Source organism: Colossoma macropomum, unplaced genomic scaffold, assembly GCF_904425465.1.
Source record: "Colossoma macropomum unplaced genomic scaffold, Colossoma_macropomum, whole genome shotgun sequence".
NCBI classification, from domain to species: Eukaryota; Metazoa; Chordata; class Actinopteri; order Characiformes; family Serrasalmidae; genus Colossoma; species Colossoma macropomum.
Genome location: NW_023495014.1, coordinates 1,611,756 through 1,626,795, shown reverse-complemented (window position 1 = coordinate 1,626,795; position 15,040 = coordinate 1,611,756). Strand labels below are relative to the sequence as shown.

Below are 15,040 nucleotides of genomic sequence, written 5' to 3'. Positions count from 1 at the left end.
TCTAACTCGGATAACGTCTAAACGAGTATTATTTTGAAATAAATGTGCCCGAAACTAGTTTTAATCCAAAACATGACCAACGCTGATAATCCCTATATTTTGGTGTTCAGAGGAAAACGACCACACTGTCACAACTAATCAAACAGCAGACTGCTCTCTAAATGAAATGCATTGCCCAACATTTCGTTACATTTTGTAGACACACCTGGCAAAAAAAAAGAAAAGAAAAAAGAAACCACAGCAAACAGACGTTACTTTGAAAAATACAATAATTAAAAAAAACAAACAAACAAAACAGTAGTGTATTAGAGCAGAGCTTACCCCAAGGCAGAGACAACAGTCTAATGAGTAAGTCTACCGAGGAAGTTTACCTTCTGTGTAAAGGGGAATTCCACCGATTTTTCAAAATCTCGGAATAATTAAACGATTAAGATGTTATACAGATTCATTCAGAGCGGTTTGATTTGAAATGCTCTGTTCTAGAGAAATTTCCCGAGTCAGAATTGTTCACAGTGGTGGTGATAGCTACCGAACGTCTGAAGCGTTTAATGCCTCTAAACGCGCTCACAGAGAGTTAATATATATACATTTACATTTAAAAGCCATTCATGGCAGAGGGATACATGTATGGCGTTGTGAGGCAAAATAGCCCCCCCAAAAAACCTTTTTCCCAGCATATTTCGGATTTACCTCTATGTTACCATTATAAACAACACAAATAAAAATATCAGAAAACAAGTGTGGGTTCACTGGTGGTTTTGAATATTAAATAGAATAGTCACTACCACTGTTGCTGTAATTACCACTGTAAAAAAAAACATCTAAGTTGGCATGTTTCTCTACAATAAATCATTTCACATCTGAGCGACTTTGTTTTACATGTCAATGAATGAACTATACAGAAATTTTGAATAATCGGTGGAATTCCCTTTTAACTCTTTGTGTAAGAATCAACCGAGCACAATAATAATAGTGTTGTTTTTTATTAATCATATTTGACAGCTTTCAACACTTATTTTGGAAATTTTAACTACGACATGTTTTCCCTAAAATACTATATTTAATTATATATTATTATTATGTAACGGTATTTATAAGATTAGGTTATTAAATAAGTGGGTGCAGTTTTATATCGGGTCGCTAGGTGGAACTGCACACCAGCTTTGGGCCTCATTATGACGCTGCTCCGCATTCAAGCAAGGCTCAGTTATTTTAAAGGGGACTTCCACCGATTTTTCAAAATTTCTACATAATTTAATGGTTGAGTGATTGTACTGATAAATGGTATTAGTAAAGCTTCAAAATGACATTTCTTTATAACGCCTATCGTAAAACAATGTCTCAGATAACCATTGTAACCATTTCATTGAATAACTTTGTGTGAGGTTTTAGAGCCATTAATCTATTCAAACATCTGGTTCCCATCACCACCACTGTGAACTATTCTGATTTGGTAAATTTCTCTCGTTTGTTGCATTTCTCATTAAACCGCACTGAATAATTTATTTACATTTTAACCATTTAATCTTGAAGAATATTTGAAAAATCTGTGGAATTTCCCTTTGGAAGTTGGAAGCTTCAAAGGAGTTTTGGCCTTTTTGATTAAGCCGTCATAGTTTATCTGAGATTAAATCTTTAAGCAAACACTAAAACTGCAATGTTTAAGAAGAACTAACAAGTATTATTACAGCTATAAATTTCACTGTAATGCTACAATATCATATAATATGTGTTATGTAGCAACAACAAAATAACACATTACATACAAATTATTATTATTATTGTTGTTGCATTTTATTAAGGAAAAGTTTCCTTTATTTAAAAAAAAATTAATTAATTGGAGTCATTTTGATATTTAAACGAAGTAATAAACTACTGTTAGGTTTCTAGCATAAGAGATTGCTGTGTTGTTGAGTGTTTCTACATCATAAATAGGAATACCTTTCCTGTTTATAAATGTTGGTAGCCCCTCACCCATAGTTGAGTGAAGCATGTATTTTTTATTTTCATCTATTTAATACCTTTGAAACTGACATATTTACCAAATTGTGACATCTCTGAAAGCTTGGTACCTACTAAATACATCAACTCACACGGTATGATGGAAACGTCACTCAACCTTTTTTTTAACCCTGTCAGTTTTACAGAACGAAAAAAATCCGCTCAACCGAACCCCACCTAAAGTCCCACCCCTTTGGCTAATTCTCACCGCTCTCCTGCTACGATTGGACGACGAGAAGATCGCGGGGCGTTTTGATCGGCCGACAGCCACGTCAGTCATCGCGGCGCGGCTGTGGCTCTGGCGCTGGTAGGTGGTGAATGGAGCGGAATGGAGGTGGATAGTGTTGCAGCTGTAATGATGGGTTACCATTGCAGGTAAAGGATGAAAACATCCTTCCGCGCCCGTGAGTGCGGAGTCAGCGTGCTGCCGTCGAGGACCTGAGTGAGTTTTATACCGTCGTTTTATTTTTTTCTTGATTTGTTTGGGAAGGGATGTGTATGTTGTCGTGGCACCTGTTTTCCCTCACAGTTCGTGGTTTTTCCACAGACGGAGACGAACGTTAGCACATCTGTGGCGTTGCCTGCCCACACACGGACAACACGAGTCGAATACTCTCAACTCAGAATGTCGAGGCTTTTCGGTGTGTTTTTTAGCCCTCCTCAACCACAGCGCTTTTGAAATGAGCCAAAATTCCTCGTTGGTGGATGTTACATCGCTTGTGTAGCTCTCTGAATGCGTTGTACCCGTTAGGGAGAGCGCGTGAAGATGGTGTGTCGTGCAACAAGCTTTCCCGCGCGCGTCCCCATCATCCCCATAATCATCGTCCTCAGCCTCAGCCTCATCCTCAGACTCGGGCAGGATGGACGGGATTTGTGGCTGTCACATAGAATGTAACGGTTGAACTCTTATCCACCCACGAATCGTTCAAGTGCGCGCATGCACGCACGCGCACGCATACAGATAATAACGCAGATGCACGCTCCCATTTACATGCGTTAAATGCACACAGGTAGCCGTTGGTGTGGAGCAGCATTTCGCCTTCGTACGACGTAGATATGGCAAAGCTCATCATTCTACCAAGAGGGACTCCAGTCATCACAACACAGTAAGGCGAGATGAGATATTGTGGCCAAGAGGGGAGAAAACAGCAGACAAAGCGTTGGATGCAAGGTGGCTATAGCTGTGAATGCAGAACCTGATAACCCAGTCTAAACCATGTGTGGAGCATATGCTGCCCATAAATAAAGCAGTCAGGTGTACCTGTTCGCCTGCTCTCTGCAGTGCATATGGTTATCATTTGATCTTTTCAAGCTGGAAAACACATTTCCACACCACCCTGCTTTGATTAGAATCACTGGGCTGTGTTCTGCCTAGTAGCCACGGCACGGCCTGCAACTGTGGCTCTGCCTTCCAGGAATGATAGAATTCCTTGAAGGTTCTACAGTGATGTGTGATGAAAATGTACTGGTACTCAGATTGCTGCCTCTTGAGCGTTTTAAGTGTTTTCAGCAACGTTTGAGTCAGCAGAAGTGTGTGTCAGTGTGTCGTATGACGACATTAGACCGACAGTCAATAATTTCATGGTCACAAAACAAGAAATGTTCAAAATTGGAACACATTCATGTATCAGCAGTCAACAGCTGATTAATGTACAGCTGATGTCAGTACGAACCTCTAGAGCTTAGAATGGCATCATTAAAGGATCATAGAAATAAAGGAAACTTAAAGCGATGATTCGACCCAAAATCAGATTTGCACACTTTTACCCCTAACCCCAACTGTATTTGATTAGGCAAGACATGTTTGATGTCTGAAGTTTGCTTCCTTTGTTTTGCTTTGAAGCTACAGGCAGATGTTGCTAACAAGTAATGGCAGGTTAAAGCCAGCAGTTAGCTTTGTGCTAGTCTCAGCTTCAGACGCTCTGCCCACACGTAAATGGAGCGTCTGATGTCAAATGTACGCTAAGCTGGCTAAAAGTGTTTGGATTTTGTCAGTTTCATTCTAATTGGCTATCCACATGTCTGTGTGAAAGCTCTTCATGTAGTGAGTTTTTGCCGTTCAGTAGGACACAAACTTTTACAAGCAGCTCTGCAAGTCTGTCCTGATCTTTTCGGAGCAAGATGTAGTTGCTGTATTTAAAAATAAATTGTGAAGTTCATGGCACAGTATGTTTAAAAGTTATTCAAGGGCTTTCTTTGATGCACTTAGTAGCTATCCTCACATTTGCCGACGCATACTGTTGTGTGTTTCCATAGGTTTGTTTTTCCTCGTAGCCTTGTCTTAATATTGTCTGCCCTCACACGTCACACGCACAGACATGAGCCGGTAAGCAGTAGTTGGGCAAGCCACAATATTAAACATGCACGGCAAAGAGCAGTTCTGCTTTCACAAGCTCCTACTACTCTGTCACAGTCTGATCACATGATGCAGTCTCCTCTCTGAGTGAAGCTTGTAAACAGTCACAGCAGCCACAGCACAGCAGAAGGAGGAGCAGACAGAGACTTTTACCTGAAAAAGGTGAAAACTCACATGGCACTGAGCACAAAGGAGGAAAATTTTCAGTTTTACAAATACACCTATGTTTGTAGTCACCATGTGTATGAGGTAAAAGGCACAAAAGCGTACGGAACTTGACGTTGTTTAAAAAGCAGCCTGGCAGAGTGCTAATGGGCTAACAGGCATATCCAGTAATATTCAAATGTAAGTTTTGATTTGAAATATTTCCAGAAAGAATCACTGTAAATCTGGAACATACAAAGTAAAAAACCTAAATGTTTCATTTGTCGTAGTATCTAAAAAAAACTCCCCTGTTGTTAGTTTAATGCTAACATGTAACAAAAAAATTCATATTCATGCTGTCTTCATGACATTAAAAACGTCATATTTTAAAACGTCAACCGGCCCATGCCTAGTTGTCATGCGACAGCGGTGCTCTCTGGTTGGTTACTTCGCATGTCGCTTAAGTGGCCTTTCCCATCAAAGTAGGCGATTTTTGGCAGAATAAAGAGGCAAAATTTTGGCTTGCAACACTAGCTTTGTGCAAACTGCATGCCTTAATCAACAGTATGCAAGAAAAGTCCTGTTTGGCCTCTCTTCCTCCTAACCAGACTTTTCTCTTTTTCATTTACAGGTGAATGTGCATGTGTGAATGTTAGTTTCAGCAAGTGAATGTTAGGAATATGGGACCAATATTGTGGCCCAAAGGGAACAGGTTTCTGGCTCCAGTGACCCGTTCGAGTGCTGACCGCTGGTGTGTGTCCTGACCTCCCTGTCATCCCCTCTCCTCTTGTCGCGGACCCGCGCCTTTCCCCCTGCCTTTCGACTTCATGAAGATTCGTCTCATCGGTGATGTGATGAATAAATTTGAGGTCCTTGGGATTGTAGGAGAGGGTGAGTGTGACATGAATGCTGTATATTTTAGACCGTGCAGCTGTCTTTGTGTTCTAGCCCTGGGCTGATGATATAATCAAACATAGCAGTAATTTAAAAAAATTCAGATATTATGCAAAATATAGTTTTTTCATTCTCATTCACATACCACAGGATTTTTTTTGTTGCTTTGCATTTATTTAACTTTACTGTTAGTACAATTACTTATTATAATGTCCAAAGTTAATTCAAAAATATATAGAATAGAAAATATTCCACCTAATTATACACTATATGAACATAACATCAACTAATTAGCTACACACTTTAAAAGTAGCTTGTAAGGATTATAATGTGCATTTTTAGTGTGACAGAAAATGCTGGGCGACATGAAAATGAAACAAAGAAATTCTGCTACATGAGATCTACTCTCGGGTAGAGAGTAAAATGGACAAGCCTGTCCAGAAAAGGGTGCCAATGCACCAGTTTGGCAATATTTTGGTTTCCAACTAAACAAACAAGGAGAAGCACTGGATTTGAACAGTGCTACATGCCGTCTGTACAGAAAATAGTTCTCATTATAAATGATTAAGGTGTATTAGAAGCTACCCTAGCTGATAATAATATTGTACATTAACATCAAGACCCTTGAATGCTTTCATGTGGTGTTTCGTCACTGAATTTGGATCACAATGATATCGTTTATTGTGACAATTCTGCAGACAATAATCACTTGTCTAAATTTCTATTATCATCCAAGCTTAGTGTTTGCTTTCAATTAGGGCTGCAATATGCACTAAAATACTAATTGTAGTACTGCAGTTTTATTGCTACATGTGCAATTGCATTGCAAATGCCTTTTGATACCTTAAAAACATTTTTGAATAAATGATTGGCCTGCATTATTATTAAAGGATTTATCCTTTTTGCACCACATGAAAGCCTTGATTCATTAATGCATCCACAGTAACACATCTGGAACATCTCAGCTTGGTTGGGATATCCGTAACACACAATATAAAAAGCTATAGTTTGTGTTTGAGGCTCATTTGTATATTGCCATCTCCTGCTGTGTTATATTGCAAAGGCCAATATTACAACAGTGATTAACAAGCAACATGTTATGCAGCTCTGTTATCAATATGAAATGTCATTAGTCCAGATACGTGACTGCTGGTGAAGTTTAGAGGCCTGAAGGTTCTCACCCCATCTTTTATTGGATTGTATTGCTTAAATAGGTCTGATGCATGCTTTTAAACTCCATAAACAACCTTTGGTTCATTGAAGCTAATGATATATGTTACATCATGAGTGTTTTCCTTCAGTAACTAATTAATTGCTAAATCATTAAGTGCCTAAATGTTATATGTGTGAATCTTAGTGCACGTAAAGCTCAGTGTTAGAAAAAATGTGCTTTATGGAACTGCTGTGAATAATATAATAACAGCATCATAATGCATAGGATAATAAAAGTTTCACAGAAAACATCACAAAATGTTGAAAAGAATAAACATTTTGTCCAAGCATTGAATATTGCTCAGTGTTCAGACAGAGTCTTCTTTTCTGTGGTGATGCATTATGAGAACATACTTTGGCAAATGAAAATGAAAAATAATACAATTACATCATATTTTAATTATAAAAGTGAGAATTTGGCAACTGGAACAGACCAAAATAAATTCCTAAAACATTTCCCAAGATAATTTCTGAAAGAAACTCACTATAGAGAACTAGAGTATGTCTGCATTTTCACTCTAAGGATGTGAAGCCCAGAGTACATTTGTTCACACTCTACCACCACAAACCCCATTTAACGGGCGATGAGGCATGGATCTCCATGCTCTCTGTGCCCTGCTCAGTCAGCCAGACCGAAGCGTGTGTCCTCTACATAGCTCAGCTCCCTGGCTCTGCTCCAAAACGCAAACCAAGAATGCTTTACTTCATCGGAGCCTCTCTCCTACTTCATTATGGTGGACTGTGTAGTTGTGTGTGGTGGTGAAAGGCCTGATGGCCATCTTTCTCTCTCTGTCTGTCGCCTCAGTGTTCCCATCCTTATTATGAGCAGGATTTGTGAACAAAGAAAAAGTGCCTTGTCTCTACCCAATTGTTGATATCTAACTTTGTACACAGATTGTTGGAACTGTCGTAAATGCTCATAATTGGATGTTTGATCCCAGTAGTCTGTATCTGCTGTCATTTTACTTGCCTTGTTTAGAAAGAAGGACAACCGGCCATCATTAATCAGTGATTAAACATTACCAGCAAGCCTAAAATTAAGGACTGTTCTGAAATGTGATTGGCTGAGCCACGTTTGAAGCTGATGTAAAATGTTTGATATATGCAATTATGACCGCACACAACAACTGAATTCTGTATTAATGCAGCAAGATATTAAGTAGTGTTCCACTTGGAACTGTAGCAGTAATAAGTGGGAGCAGGCATAAGCATGTGTATGTGTATAAACAAGCTCAACATAATAACCTGGCTTTGTTCACCCAAGAGGCTGACAAGTATAATACGTTCATGACTAAAAAGTTAGTGATTGGAAAATGATTGGAATATATAAGTATGGGCTATAATTATGGGCTACTGAAAGTTTTACATTAAGAAAGTTTATAGTATTTTATATATGTGTATATATATATTTGGTTCAGTTTACCTCAGTATCTCTCAAAAGCCTTCGCTGTCCATGACAGCCTTCTCTATAACATTTCTTCACACCGCTGTACATCACACATTTCCTTGAAGAACAGGGACAAAATGATTGTCTGTCTTATTGCTTATGAATTTTTACTTTCAACATGGTACGTCATCGCATCAGAAGTCTTAAACATCATTATTTTTTCGCTGCGTGCTTCATTTTTTTAGTAAGCTTATTTGGGGGAACCAGTTGCCTCTTGCGCCATCGTGCGTACAATTACAAAATGTTCTTCAACTTAAGATAAACCCCCATATTCAGATAGAAATTTGATTATTGGAAATGAAACAAAATTAATATTTCTTTAACCACTGACATTGGTTAGACAAGTGTTTATTTTTTGGCTACTGGTTAATCTTTTAATCATTTACATCCCTAGTAAGAGCAGAGTGTTTGACTGTAGTTAAGTATGGATGAGACTGAGCAGAAAGCGAGTTCACAGATGCAAAATCCTGTCCCTGTTTCAACCTGGAATGCTTTGAAGGCTCACTAGTGCTTGTAGTCTATTCCGGTGGAACCAAAATTTCATATGCTGTCTTGACATGGCCATGGTACTTGGTAGTCATGGTAGTCATTACATAATGAATAGCACATGACTTATAACACTTGTCCACAGATTAAACCTGGAGATAAATTATACAATTATACAAATAACAAAGATTCTGTATTCAGATTTTTAAGCCAACTGAACTGTATTTCTTTTGGGTAACCATAGTCCAGCTGCTAATCCTTTACTATAGGAACATGTATAAATAACTTTTAGATAACATGCTGCAAGTAATGTACGGCAGAGGAGGCTTGCAGTGTACCCAAATGCAAGCCCACCTGTTGTTTTAACGACAAATATTTTTCCTCTTCTTTTTTCATAGGAGCCTATGGGGTGGTTCTAAAATGCAGGCACAAGGTAAGGCATATTTTACTCCAAAGAGCAGTTATTGTAATAAGGGCGATTTGTCCTGCTGAGCATGGAATAGTACAGCTTGAAATGTGTGTAGATGATTAGACTGATATATGCTGGTGATTTTTATGACATTGTTCATAGTTGCTCTGAGTGCTCCAAAGATAAGCGGGGAGATGGAATATCCCAAAGGAACTCCCTTCATGTGCATCATGTAAATGTCATTTTGGCACATCATGGTGCAATGGGTAGTGTGATCAACGTTATGGATGCAGGGATTTGTAGATTGCATTTGGTGGAAGGGGCATTAGCCTGAAAGCAATGATGGACTGTTGCGATTATGCTTGTAATTGTTGTATTAATGATGTTCATGTGATTGCCTGTTGAGTCAAACAATATGATTCTTGTAATTAAGTGTATGCAAGTAAATAATTGCTACGATGGCTTACTGCAAATTATATTCATGTTTGCATTCTACATGACAGCTATATGGAATTTTGTACACATGTAATTATGCACTTAATAGTCAGTGCAAACAGTCACCATAATGCGCTGTACACAGTCAGGTTGGTAGAATTGCTCGTTCACTTGTATGAACACCCAGGTCTGTCATTACCGAAGAAGGCTCCAAGTTATGCAAAATTGTGATATGGTAAATTAAAACTGCGAGTTTTCTAGGAAATTACATTTTCAAGTGGTTCACAAGAAACTTGTCTGCTCAAAAAATGTGGGTTTCTGAAAAAAGAGGCCCATATCTGTGGCCTATTTGGTAAGTTTGTGTTATTGTTAGGAGAAGTTCTTCAGCCAACCAAGCACGTTAGGCTTGCTCTCAGTGGAAATAGGCCACTATTTGGTAATTCACTGTACTTTGATATTACGGTAACATTATCATGGACACTTGAGATACTGTCCCTGCATTTCATGTCAAACAAGTTGCAGTTTCACCACAGATGTTTTTTGAGGTTTAGAGTAGCTCTGCTTTCACAAGCTTCTAATATGCTGTCATGCACCTGATACACGTGATACTACAGCATTGCAGAAGGAGGAGCAGATAAAGAACAGTTCCTCCCTGAGAAGATGAAAAATCAAATCCCACCCTGCACAGAGAAGGAAAAAATGCTCATGAATATATGAATCATGCATGTTTGCTGTCACAAGCTGAGTGCATGAAGTAAAAGGAAGGATACTGGAACTTAACTTTACTTAAGAACCCATTGTTGTTTAACAAGCAGCTCAGCAGACTGTTAACAGGTTAACAGACACACACACACACACACAATTTCCTAAACCGCTTATCCTTCTGGCTCACAGGGGGCTAACGGACAGATTCAGTAAAATTTGTTAAGAGTTAGGCTTAAATTTGAAAGATTTCTTGAAGCAATCACTGTAAAACTGCAGCAAGCAAAGTGAAAAAATGCACCAGCAGGTAGGGAAATAATGAACCAATAATATCATATTTAACCTCTTCTTCTCTAATAACATAATTGAAGCTTTTGTTAGATGTATTTGATATATATAAAACATAACTTTAAAAAGACAGTATGTTCAGTTTGAATGTTTAGCCAATATAAGGGATGGCTGAGGACCTGGACTAATGTTACATTAAGTAAAAACAAATGGCAGAAGTAATTACTTTGGGCACCTTAAATCCACAGATGCCGTGTTTTCAGACATTTATATCTTCCAACCTGATTGACAGTTGACAGGCGATCAATGGAAACTATTGGCTCAAGCTTACATCTAACAATAAAAGGAAGCCTTGTGCATCTTTTATACAGTGATATACACTCAACTGATACACATTCTACATGCTGATACATTTAACCATGGCTAACATGAACACATTGAATGCATCAGCTTCTCTGGTTGCAAATTTGAACGAATCTCTAAACGTATCATTGAAAGTAGTTTGATTTGATAGGGTTAAGTATCATGCCATTGCTGTAGGCAATTGCTGATTAAAACTATGAAAATACCTGCTATTCAAAGCTTCCTTTTTACTGAGATCATCACCTCAGGTGCCATTCCCTGCATCCTCCACACAGGAGGGAACTGAAGAGTGGTAGCGCATGTCCAGGACCTGCCTTCACGCCTGGTCAGGTAGCAGCATGGCGGCTGAGCGCCTGGCTGGATGATGGATGACAGCACAGTAGATCAGAGTAGTTAGGGCTCATTGCACAGCAGCCCAGCTTACCTCAACACTGTCACCTCAGTGACAGGGCTGAGGTCAGGGACGTTATTCCAAACTTCATACAGTTATTCATCCGCCTTTTTTTAAGGAAACTTTAGAAGTTATCATTAGTGATGATAAAAGCGTAGTGTAATTTGATAGTAATTATTTCATTATGAATAATTAGCTTATTAAAACAAGCAGAGAAATTAGGTTGAAAGCATAGATTCTAAACATTCAGTCAATACTGTGCTTGTGTTCAAAAGTGGAAGCTGACATTTTAAAGTTATTGTTGTGCAGACAAAAACATTCTTAACATTTTTGCTATGTTTTTGTCATTTCTTGCAAACGTATTTCATTGCATAACACAGTATGTAATTATATTTGAATGGTGTAGATAAAAAGAAGTAGTCAGTCTTGACTCTTACGAGCTAAATTATTGTTAGATATGTTTCAGATGCTTCAAGCAAATGCCTTAGGCAGACAAGAACTTGTTAAAAATGATCAGCTGTCAGCTGAGGGGATCGAACCGGCGACCTTCCGGTCACAAGGCTGGTTCCCTGACCTCCAGCCCGTGACTGCCCCCTAGTGTTTAGAATAAATACATAATAAATAAAATAAATTTTGGGCCCAGTCTGGGCCAATTTAGCTATGTTCACATTACAAGCCTCATTACTCATATCTGATCTCTCTGACACGATGGTTCACACTCGTTTAGGTAAGTAATTAAAATCTGTCATTAATGTGAACAAACCGGCATCCTGAAATGACCCGGATGCGCACATTTTACTCAGTATCTTCACGTGAATAAATCACGTGCGTCACGTGCATCACCAGCAAACAGACTAACGGTCAGAACGAGCCTTAGCTGCGAAGATAATTAACTCTGAACTGCTCTCAGCTGTTCATTATTAGAGCGAGACGAAGTTGGAAAAGGTGAGATGTGTTTCTTTTCCACCGTTTACAGGCTTTAATTTCTGTTCAGCACTGCTACCATGGTAACGCTGAATGATGGCGCATGCGCAGTTGAAAAAAACGCACATGAATTCCAATCTGAACGTTCACATTAAGGTTGCATGGCCACAAATCAATACATATACAATCTAGGACCGCATATGAAAGTGACTCAGGTCGGATTTGAAAAGATCAGATTTGCATGTCCACACGGCCCTGAAAACATCATATCTGAGTTGCATTAGGGCAAAAAATCAAATTTGTGCCACTTCAACCTGGTAATGTGAACGTAGCCTTTGTTACATACAACATCAGCCTCAGGACTGGGTCAGTTTGTTTTCTAATGAGGGATTTTATTATGTAGTAGATTTGTTTTTATTTGATAGAATATGCTTTATGTAAATCTGAAAGAGTGCAAATCAAATTGTAAAAGTTGTAAAAGTTGTATTTTACATAATTCACAGTTGTCTTAACAGGTTTTAAGAGAGGAAATGTAACCTAATAATGCTTGTGAACTAGCAGTCTGGCACACTAGATTCAGCGTTCATGCATTAATCCAGAAAAAATGCATTTGCTGGACATCTAGGCCAAAAAAAAGAATTTGAGCTTAATTTACAGAAAATAATCACATTTAAATCACAATATCAGTCAGAAAAATCACAATTAGATATTTTTAACAAATCGTTCAGCTCTGTGTGCAGATCTCTATAACATACTGGTAGACTTGAAAAAAACATGTATTGTCAATCTTAGCATTTGTTCTAATAGCTAATGTTTTGTTTTTTAACAAATAAATATTTACTGCCATGATAAATTTTACCTATCCTTTTCACAGATGAACACCTTTGCACAGTACTACATTTGGTCCACAGTATGTTTCAGTTTTGTTTTGTTACAAGGAATGAAAATGTGTTGTAATATGTCCTTGTTATTATTTTGTGGCCAAAATGTGTACTCCGTCTTGCTAGTGTGCAGCACTTTTGTCATCTTTCATGTTAGCATTTCGTAGTTCAATGAAATATACTATATAACAAGCTATATTGGTGCTGTAGTGATTTGCTTTAAAATTTGAATCATGGAAATGAGCAAAATATTTAATTTGAATCCATAATTGCTGGGTTTTACTCTAAATCCAAAAAATTGAGATTTTCTTTGTATACAATAATGATACAAAGGGAGAGATTCACATATTTTTCCTCTTGTACAGTATTCTCCCCATTGGGATGCTCTGAGAGAGCACTGTTTTTGGTTAATTGGTCAGTCAGCTCTTTTTTTCTTGCTCAGTTCATTAAACATGTTGAATATTTGAGCTGGAAGCCAGAAAGGCTGGTTTCTGTTTTTTCGGTCTCGTACCCACGGGGCCCTCATTAGTCTCCTTCACAAATACAGCCGTAAGCTATTTACAGGCATTCCGATGCAGAGTTGCACCATTCCGGGGATATGCTGCGCTGGAAAAATGTTCCAAGTTGGGATTACTTTCCAATGCCTGATTATGGAGAACATGTTTGACTCTAGGAAAAGTGATCCAAGGCACTTGAGCCTAAAGCTGGTAGAAAGAAGCAGCTGTTGCTGCTAAGCATGGAGGCTGGATTTATTTTCGGGGTATATTTAACGCAAATTTTCGCTCCTTAAAGATCTCATGCATGTATGTGCACGCAGAGGATGATACTTTAAAGTACACAACTTGTTATTCATGGTGTAGAGATGCTTTAAGCCCAAAGGATGTTTGTCTACACTAATGTACACTCCATTTGAAGTTGAGCTACTTTGTTTGTTTGTTTGTTAATTGTAATTGTACTCAAAATGATCACGTTTTTCTTGTATTTTTGTCCTGTAAGTCTAAAAAACATTTTCCTGTGTGGTACTTAAAGTCGAACACAGTGGGCAGTACGACTGTCAGGCATGAGAATGAGAACATACACTGCACTCACATCAGAAACTCGGCACAGTAAGGTATAAATATCTTATTAACACAGGTTAATTCTGCTTTAGTTTAGGGAATAGAATAAGTAGCGTTGGTCGAAGGGATGTTTTGTAATTTGAAACTGTTGGTCTAAACTGCTCGGCCAAACTATATGGTTATTAGGGTTGCTTGTTCGTTAATGCACACAGAATAGCTCTGATGATTTTGGTTTCTGCCTTCAGGTTTTAGCGTCCCGTCCACACGAAAATAGAGCTTTAGGTCACTTGAGATTTTTAAAAACTCTTTTCAGTATTTGAATGTGGACTGATAAAAATGGATATATTTGAATACTCTGACATTGCGCACATGGTTATTGCCGTTCACATGTGATTATCATTCTTTATTGCTAATCACACGTAAAACAGCATCTGACGTGGCTGATGACTGGACTATTATTATGTGATTTGTGCCAGCAAATTTCATTACATGATGTTATTGACCCCATAGAAGCAATTTAATTTACCTTTGCTTTATTATTAGAGGAGAAATAGAGAAAATCAGCCTGTCCTGGAGTGCTGTGCAAGATTTGTTTGTGTTGTCGCTATTGTTACTTTAAAAAAGTTTTCAGGGCCAATGCAAAAAATCTGTTAATCTGATAAAAGCCCTTGTTAGAAAAGATGAATAAGAAGATAGGGTAGGTGTTTTATCGATGTATTTTTAATTTCTTAAATGAAATGTTATTGCCAGACTATTATCTGCAGGTTTTCCCAACCCATCAGAGTCAGTGTACCACCTTATCAATTATTAAAATAGTCGTTTGACTAGGTGATTTTTAGAATTATCCATAATGTTATCTAGTTAGACCACTAGAGTTATTAGCATTTATGCTACCAGCCACATAATGTAAAATATTTTTGCTCGTAGTTTTTTTCACATTCTAAAGAGAAAAATTGTGAGTTTTGTTCACTCTGCACCTGATTGTGTATAACTGTAGATATTTGTGTATGTGTGCTAAGAACACCACAATATATCATTTTATGTTATTA

The 15,040-nt window shown here is 38.1% G+C and overlaps 1 protein-coding gene across 1 annotated transcript in view; it reads left to right on the top strand.

Annotated features, from left to right (window-relative positions):
• The first annotated feature begins 2,321 nt into the window (after positions 1-2,321).
• The window catches only part of cdkl5 (cyclin-dependent kinase-like 5), a 71,842-nt gene continuing 59,123 nt past the window's right edge, over positions 2,322-15,040 (top strand). The window contains exons 1-3 of the mRNA XM_036561133.1: positions 2,322-2,443; positions 5,133-5,392; positions 8,939-8,973. Coding sequence (XP_036417026.1) covers positions 5,329-5,392; positions 8,939-8,973 — 99 coding nt within the window. The 5' untranslated portion in view covers positions 2,322-2,443; positions 5,133-5,328. The remainder of the gene's footprint in view (positions 2,444-5,132; positions 5,393-8,938; positions 8,974-15,040) is intronic.